We start from the raw sequence: 20,944 nt of genomic DNA, 5'->3' as shown, positions 1-20,944 counted from the left end.
AGCTACATTTTAAGTATTTTAATTTCTGAAAAAAAAGATTGTATATAAATAAAAAGCATTTTTTCGTATTTATTTTCTGTGATAATATAATTACAATATTTAACTCATATAATAACAAATAAACTTTTATAGTAACAATGTTTTTTAATAAATTTTTTTTATATAAAATGTATAAAACGTAACAAAATTTAATTGAACTAGTTCTAAATATGTTTTTATAGCTATTATAATCCTTAAGGAATATTGCAATATTAAAATGTTATAAAATAGATTTTTACTAAGATATAAAATATGAAGAATATAAACAAATAACTAAAAAAAATAACATATCTAAACTAGAATATAATATTATCTAAGATACTTTAAATTTGCAAAACACAAATAATTCAAAGACTATAAAAAGGCAACTATCAAATCTGTAAAAAAATATTGGCTATAAAGCATTGTGCGATAATTTCTAAGTTTTAAAGTACCTTTGCATAAAAACTATATGGGTGGGATATGGTTGATTTGTGATTGGGTTATACAAAGTAACAGCGTCTAAACTTTTTCACTCTTAATTAGAATAAAATTAAATTAATTTTATTTCTCGTATTCATTCGAATCCGGTGGATAGAAACCGGTTCTCATTCATACAAAAAAACTATGTCTAGCATCGTATTATATCCAGCTTTCTATGAATATAAAAATGTACAATCAAAAGATTAAAACCTGTTTTTTTAGCCCGTGCCTTCGGCACCTCGGAAAGCGGTTTATAATACGATGAAAGAAATAACTATTATTATAATTGCGATTCCAGAGATAACTTGAATTTGGTAACAAAGTTTACATAAGATGAAAAACCTCAGGAATAAGGATAGCCAACAGATGAAATAAATCTGGAATAATAATATGAGGGGGGGGGGGGGGCAGATACACCCCCCCCCCTAACGACAGCTGAAATTCACGTGTTTTTAAAATTAATTTTGTTGGCATAAGCTGGCAAAATCCACTTTTTCTTTCTTGTAAATATTATGATTTTAATTTTGTTGATATCCATTGAAATGTTGTCTCTTAATTCCTTCAGCTCCTGGATATCTAAATTTTAAATAATTAATTTTGGTATTTGGGTCAAATTGTCACGCTTTTAACCTTTGCTAACCTTAAAACTCTTAAAACACAACACAGGTATGTAAAATAAATTGGTAAGTGGATTTAGAATTTATAAGTTCAGTGGGGATTACTAAGCTGTAAAATTGCTAAAATATCCTTTTTCTGTATAGTATCCATTGTTAATTTTTAGGAAAATAATCATTTTTTTAATTTACCTGAAAAGTTTTGGCCTTGGTGGGGCTGGAGCGGGGGGAGGAGGGGGCGGAGGCGGTCCTGAAAATTAATAAAAATATTTTAAATAGCAAGGAGGGCGGGAAGATGGGGCAGTTTTTAAACTACTCCCCAAAATTTTTATAGTAACGTTTACTTTTCGTTGCCTTAACAAATTTGGATTTTAATTATGGTTCATTAAGTTGAGTGTCCAAACATTTCAACAACTAATTGTGATGTATAGAAAGGGGTTATTTGTGTATAATCATTGGAAATCATGTAAATTAATTAATCGGCCATTATCTTGTCCATTAAGTAAATCCCTGTGTAAATTATATGTATTTGCAACAAGAGTTAGTTGGGTGGTAGGTAGAACCTCACATCATGTATTTTCTTTAAAAAATTCTGTTTTTTTTTTTGGGGGGGGGGGGTTGTTGTAAATGGGAAGTTTTCATCAGGTTCTATCTCCAAGAAGAAGTTTTACAAGATCTTCTTAGACATACATACAGATAGATTACTGTTCCTTGGGTATACATTATACATGTAGTTCTTTCAGCTCCTCAGCGGCGCTAGGTGGCCCCTCTCCTCCTATTTATAGGGTGGCCCTTCATAAGGAGAATAAAAGTTTGGTTTCACTTAGGTTGCAGTATTAAACATAACTAAGTAATTAGATTTAAGAAAAGATAATACCTGCGGTGGACGGAACTGAATTTTGTTTACTCTGTTCTACTTCATTATATTGTGCCATAACCTGATTATTAAAACAATTTTTAAATATTTTGACTTGTACGGAGCATTTAACAAAAATTGACAGTTTGACCAAAGCATGACGTTTGACACATTTTGCTGTTTTTAAGGCACAGCAGTATTACCTAATATCGTCTGTTCATTCAAAAATAATTTATAATACATTGCTTTAGTGTTCTCCTCATTTCCTTTCTTTTTTTTATTCTGTGTGAAAGACTTAAACAAGTCTTGTAGAGAATCTTTGCATGTAAAGATACTCACTGAATCAATATGATTATCCACAAAATGTTGCCAATATTTTGCTTTATCATTTCTAACAATGATCTCTGCAGTTCGACATGCCTCTAATACTTCGCGGTAAGTTTGTACCTGAAATAATTGGCTTTTCAGTTAAAGAAAGCAATGGACAAACAGACAAAATAATGTATACAGTGGATTTTAAGAGGACAAATAGATCTTTACAAACAAAATCAGCGTTATAGATTTAATAGAAGCCATTATACTCAGGTTTTCCTACATATTAGTTAAATGACTTTCAAAGCGTTAATGATAGAGCGACGGACAAAACAATTTATAGACGGGATGCGCATAGGTCATAGGAATCTTCATTAAAAATTTCAGCATTAAAGCTTGAAAAGGAGCCGAGAAAATTCCATTTTTCTTTTCCAAAAAGACGGACAGACGGGCAGACAAAGTAAATTATAGGGTAACTTTGCTACTAAAAATTGGCTTACCTCAGATGGAGTTTCCAGATCAAAATCTACAGGATTAATGTAGTGAAACATCAAAATATCTTTCAGTTTCTGAGAGATTTCTATAATAATAAATTTTTATGAAATAAATGCTTTGAACAGAGAAATATATCATCATTATAATAAAGTAACAGGATGTCTGTCTGTACCGAAGGATCTCGCTAACCGCTGAACCGATCAGGTTCTCCTTTACATGGTAGCTTCTCATAGGTTATGGGAAGGTTTATTTTTTAAAATTCTAAAATGAAAAAAAAATTGAGTTATGGAATTCAACTAGTGGCTACGTTATCAAATTTACTTACAATTTTGTTTCGACTTTAATACATTTATATTCCGATTATTTATTTTTAACACTCTTGTTCTTTTGTCCCACCGTATCAGAGCTTTGCTTTTATGGATGTTGTCATTCTTGTTTATTCAAAAATTATTTAGGAAAATTTTGCTATGTAACTGAAATATATAATGGTCATTGGTAAAAATAAAAAGGTTTTTTCAATTTCAAAAACATATTTTACCTAATTTTGAAATAAGATGGAGATTTGTGCTGAAAGCCCTTCTTACAGTTAATCTGGCTTGAGAGGCCAAGCTTAAGGGAACGTCTACAAATAAAAAATTGAAAATTTAATAGGTAACATTTTTAGTTTGTAGCTAATTTACTTTTCAAAAAGCAGATAAAAATCCTACATTTTTTGATATGTTTTTGTCAACTAGATAAAAAATCGAATTGTACCTAGTCTTTTGAACAGATCTATAGTAAAGATGTATAAAAATGACCAATGCAAAATATTTTTTCTGTAATGCAAAAATTGCGACGGTAAATTTGAAATTTTGAGGCCCCTCTTATGGAGGTCAAAAATTCTTTGTATCAGAACTATGACATCATGGAGCTCCCAGGAAAGGCCTTAAGAAGTAGAATCAGGAACTTTAGTCCGTTTCAAAATATCTCGTTAAAACATTTTGCATGGGTTATTTTTTTTGCATAAATCAACCATATTTTGGCTGAGCGCCAAAATTTTAACAAAATTTTTCTAGGACGGGACACTGTAATGTATATATCATACAGCTAACTGCCTCCCTTCCTTTTTCTATGACCTTATTCGTCTGCTTCCAAACTATTTCCAGCTACATGGCTGTGTTAATACACACCATATTGGTTGATTTTCAATGACCCAATTAAAAGTCGGCAAAAGGAGAGTGCGATGGGGAGATAGTTATTTAACCCTTTCCCTCTCGAGTGTTTTACTCTAATGTCTTTTGGCTTCATGATATTTCATTGTCACAACTATCAGTACCAAAAGTTATTATGAATGATGTTCAAAACTTACCAAAATGGGAACATTAGCTTTCGCAATATTACGTAAATTGTTAGCAAGCTTTCAGTAAAATGCACATATTAAGACTAACTGTTCTTATTGTTGACCAAATGCATAGATATTTAAAAACAATTTGACATAATAAGCGCATTTGACTGGAATCTTACTAACAACTTTACCAAATCTTGCGAAAGCTACTATTCCCTTTATTACATCTAACATTAAAAGCATTTCTTCTTCATTACAGAAATCAATAATTTCGATAGTAACAGTAACCGTAGCGTAAAAACCTACTTTATAAATAGATTTATTTTTCTTCTATTCACAAAGTTTGTTCTGGATAAAAGAGGGTAATTTTTTTTCGCGGATTTTCCGTAAAGTTGGGTCTTGAGGTTTAGTAAGAAACACTTATTCAGTCAAAATGTTCCTAGCTATTACTATATGAAATGGTAATAATTAAGAACAGCTTGACTCAATAAGAGCATTTGACTAAACCAAAACACCCAAATTTATAGAAAATGCACGAAAAAAATGACCCGCTTTTATCGTTCTTATACATGAGAAAAAGATCTCCTTACATCAGAAAAAGAACATCTTACCATAATCTTAATCTTGGCAATTCATGAAACAAACACGCATCAAACAAGCGGGAGGTTCTTATGTCCTTTATTCATCTAGGGAAAAGAGAACACTTTACACATTATATAGGCACTTTAGTAATGCTTTAATAATGAGGTTCATTTTTACACAGGTTTGAACTAACTTAAATATTTAAATGGAATCTATATAAATAAAGCAAACCGTATAACTTTAATATAGTTACAAATATAGAATTTAAAAAAGACAAAGCAATAATGCAAAAGGATAGTTAAATGATATGCTTTTCAGAAAAATGATTTCAAGAATAAGTTACAAGTAAGAATCAAACATATATAAATTTGTATCACAATTAATAATAGCCAATTAGACATCAATAAATAATCGTAATGCTGTTTTTGGGAAAATAAAACAGCTATACAAAATACAAAGATACAAAAATACAATTTTCAAGTCTTGATTTTTCTAAAACTAAGTGGTAGAAAATATAAAATCTTTAAATATATGCCCTAAAGATGATGGTTAAACCATTGAGCAGAAAAAAATATACAGTTCGCTTAATTCAAGTTGTTGTTGTTGTTGTTAAAACTACCCCCTTAAAATAAAACTAAAAACAAACAAAAATAAAAAATTTAAATTGGTTATATTGATATTTGAAGGCAAATAAATAATCTAATACCAAGTCTTATTTGGTATTTTAATATGTATATTTGGACAATGGAAAGAAAACGAAGCAAAGGGTTTCATCGTATTTTTACAGTAGTTATTGCTATTTTTTAAAGGTTAGGTTAGAAAAATGTTTATGATTGCTCTGCAGGGTTAGGAAATAGTCCCCTGCAGGAGCCAGAAATAGGAGAAAATCTACTGTGAAAATATGACGCTACTTCGTTTTCGTTCCATGATTCGTATATTCTAAGGAATTGAGTTGAGTGCTAGGCTTTACATACCTTGAATTTTATTGAGGTATCTAAGAGCTGGGGAATCTAAGCCCAAATCACTCGCAGTTTGGCCCTGAGCATCCCTTTAAAAAAAATAACATTATGACGGATTTAATTCCATACAGTCGAGATTCCGCAATGATACTGCTACAAGCTTAATCTAATAACAAATCCAATTGCAATCAGGGATCTAAAGGGATAAGACAATGGTTGATAAAATGATGTACATCTCCAATGATGAAACACAAATGTACCCCTTCTGTAGATTAAGATAAGTAGGTAGTTAAAACGTTTAAACACTCAACTTAATTAACCAACTAATCAAATTTCACTAAATTTCAGAAAGTAGTTGTTTTGCCAATTAATACGAAAACGTTATTATAGGCTTTTGGAGACTAGTGTAATAAACAGCCCATTGTCCTCTCTCTCTCTCTCTCTGAACTGCAATTCAATTGTTGTGAATTCACTTCCGCATATTGTGGCATATCAAAAAGTCATAAAAACCGAACATTATTATTTTAAGATACAGTAATAAAATTACATTATGTCAATAAATATATGTGATACATAATTAAAAATGAATTGGTGGAAGAAGTGAACACTCGATGCCTTTTTTTCAAAAAGTCATAATAACAAAATATTTGTGGCTCTTCGTTGAATTGAAAAATCTGGATATTACCTTAATTTTAGATTGCCTCCAAACTCTCTGTACAGGTAAAGAAACTCTGGTGGGCATCTTGAAAAGAAAATAATATATCAATGGATGTAGAATATACGTGGATATTATGACAGCAGAAAAATTGTCATCAATATAAGTTGCAATTTCCCCTCGCTTTTATTGGTCAGGCCGTTTATCCAGTAGGAGGGGAGGGAATTGGGGTAAAGGATTGGGATGTGAAAGATCGTTATTTTAGGCCACTACAGAGTTCACTATATTATAGAATGTGAAAATCTGGTGTAAGATCGAAGTAATAATATATATATAAGTTGAAGTTGAATGTGCGTTTGTGACCAGACCATGTACTTAATGGAAGATTAAAGTACAAAAATATAGGGGGAAAGGGTTAAATGATTTTATGTCCCCACCCCGTGGAACCTATGCTGACTTACAAATGGACTTTGAATATCAGCAAAAAGCGACAGAAATATTAACACTGTAAAGTCGCTACAAAAGAGCAGAAAGCAATTTGTTAGCAGACAAAAAAGGTCCCCAACACTGGATCCAGGTAGTTCATTGTCTAGATTATACATCTATACTTAATACGTTTATTACTAAAATCTCAAAAGAGGTCAAGATAAAAATGATTTTATTATTTTAAGGAGGTAGAAAAAGTTCGAAATAAACTTTAATGAAGTTTGATTATTTAAATGATAAGACACTTAATGATAAATTGGTGTCAACTTACTGGTGGAATAGTTAGGACATTGCTAGTTTGCACCAACTAATCAAGAATTATAAAAAGTCTCCTTAGTTTTAAATCAAATGAATAAGATAATGAATGCATTTATAAGAATGACTTGAGGTTAATTTATTTAAATGTGAGGTTTAATTTCTTTTAACCAGAATTGACAAAATTATTCGAAATGGTCTTATACTTTTAATCATTTATTTTCACTACTTACTTGTACTTTATAATAGTATGTGGAATGGAGCACTGTGAATTCACATAATCATCATGTGTTATTCTAAAAATAAATAATATTTTATTGTGTTGACTATCAGGGATCAGAAGGGATAAGACAATGGAAAATGTAAGTTTGTCCTTAAACAGTATCCCGTATTCAAGCATTTTTGCAACAACTTAGCTTATATTTTTTGTAGACTTAAACGTTTATTTTCTGCTCTTTCAGTTCTGACACTCTACAAAATTTAATGTTCGTTTGTCTTACCGTTTCAGAGCTTACTTTTATGGATGTTGTCATCCTTGTTATTTTTTAAACCTACCTAGAATGAGAAAGATCAGGTAGAGCACCATTTAAAAGCAATGTCACAAAACTCCTAAACATTAGAATAGTTATTTATCGCAACGTATTATAGACAGCTTTCCGCGGATATAAAAATGTACAATTATAAGATTAAAACCAGTTGGTTAGCCCCGAAATGCCAAAGGCACGGGCTAACAAAACTTGTTGAAATATTATGTATGATTGTACATTTTTATTTTCGTAGAAAACTGGATATGACACGATATGTTACAGGATTTTTAGTATGGCTTAGAACCGGTTCTAATCCAGCAGATATTAATCGGTTTCGAAGCCGTAGGTACTGGCAAGTTCATTTCTAACGTTAATAAATTTGACTTTTACTGAAAAAAGAACAATATACTTTTATACAATACAAAAGAGCTAAGTCATATGAAATCAGAAAAGGATATAAAAACATGTATTCAAAGGTGGCTATGAGGGACGGACGTACAACTACATCCTAGCACAAAAGTAGCTGCGATACAATTTACCTTAAATGATGGTATGTAGCACACGTAGTTATAGGTAGTCCTGTCGTACATACAATATAAAATATAAGAGTAGAATCTAGGTAGTCTTAATTATTTTTAACCAGGCAATATTATTTTAGGAGCTTAAAAACATACCTAAAAAGCAAACTACTTCGAATGAGGCTTGGTGTAAAGGGGGGGTGGGGGGGTAAAATGTAGTGACTCTGCACACGATATACCAGCAATTTTATTTTGGGCGCTACTCCCTTACTTTTAGAGATAATTGAGTGAAATCTTTTTGGTTTTGTCACTTTGTTGTGTCTTTGGGTCCCGCCGTCCCCTCGCCGTTTTTTTTTCAAAAGATACCAAAAGTTTGGGTAATTAGTGACACAAAATTGTTTGGGAGGGGGGGGTAAATTATCCCCAGGGAAGGGGTAAATTTTAAATGGGGGGGGGGGTAAAATGAAAAAAAAAATTTGGGGATGCCTACGGCACCCCCAAATTCGTTTGGGGAGGTTAATCACCCCTTTACCCTCCCCCCCTTGGACGTCTATGGTCACTACATTTTACCCCCCCCCCCCCTTAGGGGAAAAATCAAGTAGTTTTAAATTATATAATATTATCTCCTAAAAGAACTATTTGAATTTATTCACTTTCAACAAAAACCTGGATTTTAAAATAAAACAAATAATTTCACAATTAAGAAAACTTTAAAAACGCACGAGAAAAAGCGCTGCTACTCTTAACTAATTATTATTTTCCTGGCATGTCTGAAAGTAATCTCAATTTATCCTCCATATCTACTCCATATTCACATAACAGCTAAAATCAAATTCATACATATGAATATCTAAAAATATAAGGGTGGAAACATCCAAAACAAAACTCAATAAATCATTCAATCGGAAATTGAATAGTGTCAGCCCTTGAAGAATTACAGTTTTATTGACCCTGAGGGTTAAAAGGCCTGAATAAACAAAACAGCAGGGATTAAAAGGGATAAGACAAAGGCTGATATATTAATGTTACTGTACTGTACAACCTCGATGATGATACACAAAATTACCTGTTCTGTAGATTTCAATTAATGGTTGTATATTTTAACCAACCAATAAAAATTCATTAAAAGTCCCCCGAGTTGTTAAGCAAACGAATAAGAAAATGTGATTTTAAAACGTTATGTCCCCCACCCCTTCCTGCAAAAAATAGATTAAATTTATGATTTTTATTTATTATTTGAGAGAAATTGTCAATAATAAGATACAATGCATTAATATGTTTCAGTACTGGATCTGATCTGGCGGAAATCGACCATATTCAAAGCAAAAAATACAATTAGAAATACCTTAATTCCTTCTTCAAAGCCTCTTTGGCAAAGGATGGAAAGTGGACTGCAAAGGTTTTTCATACTGCCACTTGGATTTGCGCCATTTTCCTGAAGTAGGTATTAATAATTTTTTAATCAAGTCAGGCAAAAAATTCTTTCATTCTAAAAATACTTCATCAAAATTAGGTAGGTATATTTCTTGCTCTCCCAAAAATCACTAGGTAATAAATTCGTTTTGTTTTGCTTCTGAGTTGTAAAAATTCTTCTGGGTGCAATAGGCATTATTTACTGATAGGAAATTAACTTACTAATAATACTCTAGCACAGCTCCAATGTTGATTCACTAGTGCCACAAAGAGAGGTGTTTGTGCCTGACAAGAATTATATTAGTTTAGTCCTTCATTTAATAAGGGGGGGGGGGGCGGGGGGTTTAATGCAACCATCTTGTAATCAGTGAGCAAATGGCACTTAGAATTCGAATTTCGATCTGAAATTTTGCATGAGTAATCCTTGGGAGGTCTATTTTCCCCAAAAGGAACAAAAGGTTGAAAAAGTAACGGCAACGGCTAAGCCGTTTAGCCATTTTTTGGCTATTTTAAGAGCAAATCTGCCATAATTCATGTAGAAATCAACTTTTTGAAACATTTTTTGCTTTAAATCATGTGAAATGATAAAAAAAAAACATTTTTAGATTTCTAGTACCAGTAACTAACGGTTAGAACCGCCTGAAAACGTTTTGGGGCAGCAAAGAGTATTATGTGAGGATAGGTTTCGTGATGATTTGCCTTGAAAATAGTTTTAAAAAGTGGCTAAACGGCTGAGCCGCCAGCCGTTAGTTTTCCAACTTTTTGTTCAATTTAGGGAAAATAGACCTACCAAGGATTACTCATGCAAAATTTCAGATCAAAATTCGAATTCTAAGTGCGAATTGCTCACTGATTACGAGATGGTTGCATTAAACCCCCCCCCCCCCCCCACCCTTATGTTCTAACAGCTATCAAAAAGAAGAGTTGAGCAAATTACAGACATAATAAAAAAAAACTTGAGAAGTTTTGCTTCTTTACGAACTAAGAACGGACAATCTTATAAAAATTGTGTAATTCCCTCTCCCTTAAAAAAAAAAAAATTCCAGATAATTTTCTCCATACATATATGAAAGTAACTGGAAGTTTGACTCTCCGTGAGTCTGTACAGGAAGATTAATACAAAAAAAATCGTGGGATATAAACCCTCTTTCTGAAAAAAAAACTCTTACCTTAATATCTAATTCATCTACAAGAGCTCCATGTTCAAGCAGAAGCTCCGCACATTCACTATGACCAGCTAAATTCATTTTAAACATTTCATTTTACTGTTATATTTGTAACACACTAGCAGTTACTTTTCTAGTTACTGGATTCTTAACATTTTTTAATGAAAAATTGGGACATACAACCTAATTGACAAGACCTAAAATTTAGTATTTTACCTAAGGTTAGGTTATTTTGGAAATATAGCCCCGCAGGATTAGGTCCCTACGCAGGGATCAGGATTAAAGGGAAAAATGTTATTTTTTTTGTCCTAATACCTTATAATAAGACAATTTTTTCAAGAAAAGCAGAGTTCTGAACAATACCGAAAACTTATGTATCGTTTCGTAACATAGACAAAAAATAAATTAATAATAATCTATGTCTTCTGGTTCAATAAAACAGAAATGGATCCTATAGTTTCTCTTTGTATCATCAGCGAAAAACTGGCTATTTCATGATACGATAAGAAACTATTCCTCCCCCAAATAATAATAAACGTCGCACATCTTTTGCAAGAACCTAACTTTTAAACTACTCATTATTTTAACCCTTTTTAACAGAAAATACTTTATAACATTTAATACAGACCACCGACGTTCAAGAATTCAAAAATTGCTTTGCTCAAAACAATGTTAAAAATAAAAAAAATAATAAAGATTAGTAAAAAATAAAAATGTTATTTAAAAAAAATATATATTAAACTAAATAGAAAATAACACAACTACAGGGTGTCCCTCGTAAACTGGTTTTTTTGAAACACTTATTACTCCCTTAATATTTGAGCTATCTTAGTAAAATAAAAAGTATTTGGCAGCCTACTACTGACCATTTAATGATATAGTGATAAAAAATCCGCAAAGTTAACAGAAAAAAATCTACAAGGTAATACATAACAGGCTGATTTTAGTGAATATAAGATTAATCTACAAGAAAAATATGCCTTCGCTAACTTTAAAGCAGCTGGTGGTCAAACGTTGGATCAAAAAGACTTACTCCAGACATTATAAGAACTGGCATTGTAGTCTAATTAAAAAATCTGGTATATTTAAGGTTCTTGTGTGCATTTGAAGCGAACTCACATGAAAAATTAACAAAGAAGACCAATATCATGCCTATTTTTACATAATGTTCACTCATATTACACTTCAGAATCTTGAATATTGAGAATTTCTGGTATGCCATGTCAAGCCTGTTCAATTTTTGTGCTTAGAAAGTCTGAGCGACCAGCCGGATGGACCCTAACTAATCTTAAACTTCACAAAGCAAATATTTTCTTGTGGGTTAGTCTAAATTCAATAAAAGGAACCTCTTATGTAACACCTCGTAGATTTTTTCCTGTTTATTTTGTGGATTTTTCATCATTACCCCATAAAATGGTCAGTAGTAGGCTGCCAAATACTTTTTATTTTACTAAGATAGCTCAAATATTAAGGGAGTAATAAGCGTTTCAAAAAAACCAGTTTACGAGGGACACCCTGTATAACAAAATATCTTTATTGTCTCTATATGACATATTAATATCTAACAAGGCTAGTTACAAACAATAGTGGAGTGTTAGTTACAAAATCACACACTAAATCACACTTTGTTAGTTACGTTATTTCAGGTCTGAGGTATTCATGTCTTGAAAAATGATAAACATGAACTAGATGTTTACTGTTTAGAGTACGTACATAAAATCGTACATACATTAGGTATTATTAGTTTAAGATGGCACACACAATAAGAAACCCTTTGTTTAAGTATTAAATTAATGGTTATTAAAAATAAATATGTTAGGACAATCCAAAACTATTTTCATTCAGTCTTAAAGGGAAGTTAATTAGGGGCAGAAGTTAGGTTAGTTTTGTTAGAAAACAAATTTTGAAAATTGAAAGGTTTTCAGGGTATAGGAGGGAAAGATACATAGCAGCAAGTTATATTTCCCTTTAATCTAACAGAAAATCTCCAATTGTTCTATCAAAAGGAAAATTCTATTAAAGCGGATTTGTTAGTTTTATCAATAGACACGCTTTTAGTTGTCACCTGTAGCTGCTAAACGAAGGGGAGTTGAGAAAAAAGGACGAATCTTGGCACTACGAGTAAAAATATAAGTAGTTGGCTTAATATTGGCTATAGTGGGTGTGCTGAACGGATTGGGCGGGCAGTGAATGTGGGGAAGATTTATATGCGAAGAGGTGGTTCCATGAAGATATTTGATAGGTTTCCTTCGTCTACAATCTACATACATCCATTGACTCAAAGATATATTTTTGAATTTTGATTAATGTTTAGCTAAATCATTTCATGGAACCACCCCTTTTGGGAAATGTGTTAAAAAAATTTGCAAATAAACAAAATATAAAATATTAATATTTTAATCTCATTCTGATACTACGAATAAAAACTTACGTAGTTCAAACAGTTACAATAGAAAAGAAACTATTTAGCTATAAAAAAAATGGACGGATATTGGCACAAAGTAAGAAATATCATTTGGCCTAAAATAAAACTTTTCTTGTTTTCGAAATTTAAATTTAGAGGGTTTAATCTGGTGATATTTTAAATTTTTTGACATATATTAATTAGATTAGCATACCTAAGAAGGTGTTTGTTATCTGGGTTTGACAAAATATTTCTAATTTCATCTTCATTGCCTAGGAAAGCCGCCATGTGCAACGAAAAATCCGGGCACTCATCGTCATCTGTGTCAATTAAAAAGTTGCCAACTTCGCGCGGCATATGCGCTTCATGCGTTGCTCCGTTTGGCGGGGTTTCTTGTTGCGACGCCATCTTGTTTATGTTGTTATGAAAAAAATCTGCAAGACTAAATTTAAATTCTCAACACTTAGATTTTTTTAAGATTAGTGATTTCTTGGCAGAATGTATAAATATAATAAATATCTTTAAAATTTAATTTGTCACTGGTTCGTAATATTGCGTATATGAACGTGAAAATATACATTTAATGATTGATAATACATAGGTATAATATTTGGGTATCTAAATATCTAAGTAAAAATTTTTGACTATGATCTGTTCTCAACATAAGATTTCCATTTCTTCCAGTAATCAGGTGTTTGCATCTCTGAAACAAAACAATATAAACAGTATAAAAGTCTACAAATAGAACAATATCAAAATAATGTATTGACATTAAAATTCAAGAACTTTTCAGGAAACCATAATGATAAATTTTTTTTCTAATCATAAAAATATATTAATTTTCATTAAAAACTCTTTTTAGTAAAAACTGAAGTCTTTTTTTGAAATATTACTTAATCACTCCGAACGTTGAAGATTATACTGCCCCAGCACCTCAATGTCACTAGCAACACGCAACAGGGTCAACCTTACAAGAAGAAGTAACCCCACGAAATTAAGTCCCCGTTTTATTGATAATCCCTGACCTGTCATTCTTGAAACAGTTCTGTCGAAAGCAAAAAGTTCCTCCTCTCCAGAAAAGACTCCGGAATCTAAAGACCCCTTATCCGCAGCCTAAAAAATAATTTAATAGTTAAGAGTACATTTACAGCAATAAGAAATATATTCACCCTATTTAGTTAAGACTAGGTACTTAGTGATTTATAAAAAAAAACAATGACAATATCCTTAAGTAGCGAAGCACAGATATGTAAAACCATTGCACAAAATATCAAGAAAAGTCGAATTAGCTGACTGGAAAAGTAAGTTATATAGACAGACAGACGGAAGGACAAAACAATGTTTAGAGTGGATACAAAAAGGTCATATTAATCTTGACCAAACATTTCCGCTTTTATGCTTTAATAGAAGCCAAGATAATCAAATGACATTCAAAGCGTATCTGCCAAGACCGACAAAACAAAAATTTTTATAGACTTAGGTGACAGTAATCTTTATAAAAAAATCAGCTTTTTATATAAATCGGAGACGAGAAAATCATGTTTTCGCTTAGCCATAAAGACAGACAGACTTCGCGCGCGCTGGAACTAAAAAAAAAGCTCTGAAGTAAAATCTAGATCTCACCTTGATTCCTAAATCGTCTATGAGCAGTCTATTTTCTTGAAGTCTTTCTTCATCAGTTATAGAGGAATTCTAGAAACAAAAATAATTAAAATATATTTAACAGGTAAAATGCAGAAAACCTATTAAACCACACTTTACAATTTCCCTCATCATTTAGCATAATTTTCCTTTTTTTCCTATCGCACTAATTTTTGTGATTTTATCTACAGTTTTTTATGTTGCGCCATTTTATATTGGTTAAAGGGGAGTGGCGAAAGTGACACTTTTTGAAACCAAAACTAAAAGTCAAAGGAACTCAACTAAAAAAAAAAGAGTTTCAGGTCTGACATTTTGCATGGCAGTTGCTTTATAGGGGTACAATATGGAACTGTGAAGAAACGGCGTCGCAACCGCCGAAAACCGCCGAGAAAAGGCAAACAAAATTTCGGCGGGAAACGGCGGTTTTCGGCGGTTGCGCCGCCGTTTCTTCACAGTTCCATATTTACCCCTATAAAGCAACTGCCATGCAAAATCTCATACCTGTAACTCTTTTTTTAGTTGAGTTCCTTTGTTGACTTTTAGTTTTGGTTTCAAAAAGTGTCACTTTCGCCCCCCCCCCCCTTTTACAAGAAACATCAAAGTTGTAACTTAATAATACTAATATTTGATGTTAAATTATTTGTCAGCAAAAACTGGCTCTTACTGTAACTTGGTTGTATCACATTCCTATACATGAGGTCATTAGGTTTCAGGGGTGTAATTCTGCATGGGATCCCCTGATAAAAGGGGGAGGGGACAAATTAAAAATATGTGGGAAGGGAAAAAAGGGTGTATATTCTGCACAAGATTAATTTTTTTTCCCTGCTGCAAATTTTTTTATTTTTTTCCCCTCCAAGTTTTTTTTTTCCAGCAAGGAAGGGGATAAAATGGAACAATATTTTCAAAACTCTCTATTTTATTTATATTATCCCCCCTCCCACATAATCTTTTAGTTTTTTTTTACCACCAAAGAGGGGAGAAAAATGGAAAAAAATGCTTTCTGTTCTCTTAATATTTAAATGTTTCCCCCCCCAACCACATATTTTTATTCCCCCCCCCCCCCTCAGACGGGTCAAATTTGCAGAATATAATTATACAACCCTGGGGAAAAATGAAAAAATAAAGAGTTCTGCAATATTTTTTACATTTCTTCCCCTCCTTGGAATCAATGAAATATTTTGCAGCTGGGTAAAAGAGGAATCTTGAGCAGAATATACACCCCTGTTAGGGCTCCTTTCTTACCTGAAATAGTTCCCAATAAGGGGCTTCTCCAGAGGCCACAACCCTAATCTTATGATCATACAAGGTATCAATCAAACAGATGAATCTTCTCGCCTCTGTCTTGTTCTTTTGGCTTAGCATTGGAATATCCGAAATTATTATAGTGTGGAAGACCTAAAAAATAAAGATTAGGTAAACTTTAATATTAGGTAGATAAATACCGAGAGAATCAAGAAAAAATGCTAAGGAAGGTAATTTCTACAAACAAAGAATGATAGAATCTTGGTAATTTTAGATTATTTGAAAGACTTTTTAATCTGAGCTGGATCTTTAAATCATTTAGTGCTGCCCACTGCCACTGCCGATGCGACTGCTACTGCCAGTGCTGCTACAAAAACATGGATCTTTAATTCAAAATGGAAGTGGTGAGCCGGGATACATCAACAGGCTCAATGGCAGTAGTTCATTTACGATGCCAGTGAGTCGATGGGTGATTTCAAAGTGTTTCCCGGCTCACCATTGCCATGTTTGATTTAAAGATCGCTATTAGGTGAGCCGCTTTCAAAGTCGGATCATTTGTAAATTGCTGTCTTGTTAATCATTATCTAGTCCGTTAGAAACTGAATAATCTTATCCATAAAAATCCCTGTGTTAATTTGAGGTAAGGGGGGGGGGGAAGTTCTGACACTTTTGCGTAAACAGTGATTATAGGCTTTGTCTTCGGACTGAGAGGATAGGTTATTAGGGATAAAATCATTATTATATGATGAATTTCCCCTAGATTTAAGATTTTTTGGATAGGCCTCCAGGTCTCCATGTTGTCTCTCTACAGGTAAAAATAAAAAAATTTTTTTTTTTTAAAGAGTTAGACGGGGTGAAATTTGAATATGAGTGAAACGAAATATGTAATATTTTACCAAGTTAGCCGCATGAAGTTCAAGGGAAAAAAAAATTTTTGTAAGGGGGGTCAAAAATGGGGGGTCCGCAGTCTCACCACCCCCCGCAGGGGGGCGGCCGGAGGCCGATTTTAAAAAGGAAAATTGCTATGGATTCTTGAATGCCGGGAGGACCTAGGACAATTGGAATTTCCAAAATCGGAGCAAAAACGCGCGCGCAGCGCGCGCGCAAAGTTGAAAATTGCGGGAAAAAAGTCTCCATTTCACGTTTCGTCCAAATTATCCTCTCGTTTTTTGATCGTTAATAACGCGCAGGTTTTTAAAGTTACACAAAAATCCTTTTAAACCCTGAAAATATAGCAAAATGCCTTCGCGAAAAATCATGCCCCAACATTTTCCCCCAATTGGCGGAAAAGTTAAAGCACTTCTAAAAAAATTTTACCAGGCCTGCCGTATTGGCCACTGTGGGCCTCCCGGAGGGGCTACAAAAAATCTAAAGGTACCTACAGAACCACAATGGCCGGCTCTAACTATCATTTAGTGTTGCCGGAGGCAATTGCCGGCCGTCTTCCGGCCTTAAATTGGCGGCAAAGTTAGCGCACCCAAAAAATGGCCATTTTTTGCCGTGTTTTTCGCGCGTAGCGCGGCGTGTGTGCGTGGCGCAGCCACGTGTATTCCAACTTTTTTATAGTCCATCCCAAGCCGGTTCAGCAGATGTGCGGCCGGAGGCGGTCGGCCCGGCCGTTTGGCCGGCAGCGGCCGTCAAAGGTTGCGAAAATCGTCAAAAAACGCTGTTTTTGCGGATTTTCGGCGGGCCGGTGCGGCTAGGCCGGTCGGCCGACCGACTTGGGACACATATCCCTGGATTCTATGGGCCATGGGCCTTCATTGCTATTTTGCACAATTTTTTTCCCCCAATTACCCTGGCCGGGACGGCCGTCCAAAGTGGCCTGGGTCAAAATCGGCAAAAAACCGTCAAAAAACACCGTTTTTGCTGTACTTTTTGCGGCCGACCACGGCCGAACCAGCTGGCCGACAGGCCTGACCGGGATATCTCTGAAACCGGCTGGCAATGCCGGTTTTGGGGATGTAAAAACATTGCTCCCCTCTGATGTGATTTTTTTCGGCAACAGCCCCTTAAAGTGGGGTGGGGTTCTAAGAAATTATAAATTTTTTCTGTAAATTATAACAACTACTATTATTACACCACCCCCTGAAATGTATTTACCCCCCGCAAGAAACAAGTTTGGATGAAATAATTTTTTAAGCCGAAGGCTCCAAAAAAATTATTTCATCCAAACTTGTTTCTTGCAGGGGGGTATTTAGGATCAGAGGTAACTTCAGTTTTAGTACACTCTCTCTGTAAATATAACAACTACTATTATTACACCACCCTCCGAAATGTATTTACCCCCCGGGTATTTAGGATCAGAGGTAACTTCAGTTTTAGTACACTCTCTACCTTTCCATCTCTGGTAACAGGTATAATAACTACAGTTATCAATTATATTATCTAACCAATTAGTAATCCACCAACTACAACTCAAAATCAATTGCTAATTATTACCATTATCTGTTTATTAATTTAATTAAATAACCAAATACTTATTATTACCTAATTATCATTATATAGTCATCACTATCATTTGTAATTTACAATATTATAATTATCCATCATTTTATCTTACCTGTTACAAATCAATTACTAAATATTATTACATTTTAATTATTATTATAATACCTAACTTTTATAGTTTGATTATAATTATCTTATTTTTTTTGCAATACAATAGATATCAATGATACATTTCAATCATAATGCTATAATCAACAATCACATTATATTACCCTTTACAAATCAATCGATTATCTTATAAGTTTCTATAATTAGCAATTATAATATTATTATAGTTATCTATGATATTATTTTGATTATTTTATTATTTAATAATTATATTATTAATATATTTAGCAATTTTATATCATAATTATGATAATATACTATAATTTACAATTATAATATATAATAAATAATAATAATTATTTTAATATGATATTTTAATAATTTTATATTTTATTGATTACATTAATTATATAATTAGCACTAATAATATTATTAAAATTATTCTATAATCTAATTATCATACAATATTATAATAAATATTTATTATGGTATTTCAATTATTCTAATTATTTTATAACTTAATATTCATATAAATAATAATATTTATATTATAAATTATCATATCATTTACAATATTAGATTACAAAAATAATTATCTTATTACTTTCAATATCATAATTAGCAATTATTATGTTAATAGTAATGTTTGTAATATAATTATCATACAATAACATAATTTTCATAATAATATTATAATTGTAATTACATTTAATTCAATTAAAGGTAGGTTCTTTTTAAACTATTTTCCTCTGATATACCTGTTATTATATTTAACTTTAATTAGCAATTATAATATTATTAAAATTATTAATAATGTTATTTTAATTATTTTCTATTTTAATATTCATAAAAATAATATTATTAATTTTTTGAATTACCATATCATTTACAATATTAATATGAGATTACAAAAATAATTATCTTTTTACTTTCAATATTATAAATAGCAATTTTGATATTATTATAATTATTTATAATGTTGTTTCATTTATTTTATGATTATATTAATAATATAATTAGCAATTATAATGTTACATTAATTATTTTATAATATGAATATTATACAATATTATGATTTGCAATCATATTATTATAATAATTATTTAATAATATAAATATCATACAATATTATAATTACCTTATTATATTCAATATTAGAATTAGCAAACATATTATTATAATTGTTTTGTAATATAATTAGTACTCAATAACTTTAATTTATAATAATTATTAAACAATAACATATTTATTAAAATAATATTATATTTATTATTTTAATTATTTTATTAATTACCTTATTATTATTAGATTGAAATAATCATTATCTTATTATATTTAATATTATTATTATGGTATAACAAAATTATTATCTTAATTATAATAATAATTTGTTAATGCTTTCTATACTCATATATTTTTACAATTCGCTGACGCTTGCTTCACGCGGTCCCATACCAAATTTCACCGTGGGGGTCCCAATCGAAAGGGACCGCGTCAGCCTGTTCTAGATGTCAGCTTAAGAGACAAAATATGTACGTTTTTCCTTCAAATATGTAAATAACAATCAAAAAGAAGTATATTTTGTTTTATAAGTTAACTTCTAACTCTTCAAAAAAATCTCATCTTTAATTTTTACCTGTACAGAGACCACCTGGAGGCCTGGAGCTCCGGAACCTGGAGGCCTATCCAAAAAATCTTAAATCTGGGAGAAATTCATCATATAAGAATGATTTTATCCCTAATAACCTATCCTCTCAGTCCAAAGACAAAGCCTATAATTCCTGTTTACGCAAAAGTGTCAGAACTCCCCCCCCCCCCTTATTAGTCCAGAGTGGTCGGGGCAAAAGCTCCTGCTAGATACAGAACAATAATACCTGTGTTAACATGAGGTTATTAATAGTCCAGTGTGGGCGGAGCAAAAGATACTGCTAGGTAAATAATAATAATACCTGTGTTAATCATTAGTCCAGAGAGGGCGGAGACAGAGCTACTACTAAGTACAGAATAATAATACCTGTGTTAACTTGAGGTAATCATTTGTCCAGAGAGGTCGGGCGCAAAGCTCCTGGAAGGTACTAAACAGAACTCCTCCACAACTTTTGTCAAAATGAACATCTCTTCCTTTTATTCTAAAAATGATTTTGATTTATATTAAATAATTTTTTTCCAGTATTGCTTTGAAACCGATTAAAACTAGGTTCTAAGCCATACTGAAAAATCATGTATCGTATTATGTCCAGTTTTCTACGAATACAAAAATATACCTACAATCATAAAAATAATCTTATGATTGTACATTTTTAAATCCGTGGAAAGCTGTCTATATTACGATGCGCTAAATAACTATTATCAAATAAAAACTTAATTTTATTTTCGAAATCAATCATTTCCTACTTTACTTACAGAAATTACATACAATAGTTACAGAGAAGTTG

At 32.0% G+C, this 20,944-nt stretch overlaps 2 protein-coding genes across 7 annotated transcripts in view; both read right to left on the bottom strand.

Annotated features, from left to right (window-relative positions):
• Positions 1–22: 22 nt before the first annotated feature.
• Positions 23–13,088, bottom strand: LOC145326237 (ankyrin repeat and SOCS box protein 12-like). The gene is made up of 16 exons (XM_080169436.1): positions 12,729–13,088; positions 10,667–10,734; positions 9,720–9,782; positions 9,430–9,519; positions 8,849–8,906; positions 8,106–8,148; positions 7,595–7,648; positions 7,273–7,335; positions 6,329–6,385; positions 5,659–5,732; positions 3,317–3,400; positions 2,784–2,863; positions 2,311–2,418; positions 1,993–2,053; positions 1,308–1,365; positions 23–1,077 (listed from the first exon to the last, which is right to left on the bottom strand). Exons 1-16 carry the CDS (start codon positions 12,931–12,933, stop codon positions 1,020–1,022), a joined length of 1,224 nt encoding a protein of 407 aa, XP_080025562.1. The 5' UTR covers positions 12,934–13,088; the 3' UTR covers positions 23–1,019.
• Positions 12,182–20,944, bottom strand: part of LOC145326234 (putative ATPase N2B) — a 19,592-nt gene continuing 10,829 nt past the window's right edge. For 2 of the 6 annotated variants that reach the window (XM_080169428.1, XM_080169433.1), the window contains 6 exons: positions 20,524–20,638; positions 15,951–16,103; positions 14,691–14,759; positions 14,093–14,180; positions 13,282–13,770; positions 12,182–12,778 (listed from right to left, as the gene is read on the bottom strand). In XM_080169428.1, the coding sequence (XP_080025554.1) occupies positions 13,712–13,770; positions 14,093–14,180; positions 14,691–14,759; positions 15,951–16,103; positions 20,524–20,638 (484 nt within the window). In that variant the 3' untranslated portion in view covers positions 12,182–12,778; positions 13,282–13,711. Of the gene's footprint in view, positions 12,779–13,094; positions 13,771–14,092; positions 14,181–14,690; positions 14,760–15,950; positions 16,104–20,523; positions 20,639–20,944 lie in introns of all 6 variants that reach the window. The other 4 variants (XM_080169430.1, XM_080169429.1, XM_080169431.1 and 1 more) reach the window with 4 other exon arrangements.

The sequence above is a fragment of the Acartia tonsa genome, chromosome 8 (assembly GCF_053477335.1).
Source record: "Acartia tonsa isolate MP-2025a chromosome 8, ASM5347733v1, whole genome shotgun sequence".
In the NCBI taxonomy this organism is placed as follows: domain Eukaryota; kingdom Metazoa; phylum Arthropoda; class Copepoda; order Calanoida; family Acartiidae; genus Acartia; species Acartia tonsa.
The sequence above is the reverse complement of the archived record's forward strand: the minus strand, read 5'-3'. Positions and strand labels throughout refer to the sequence as shown.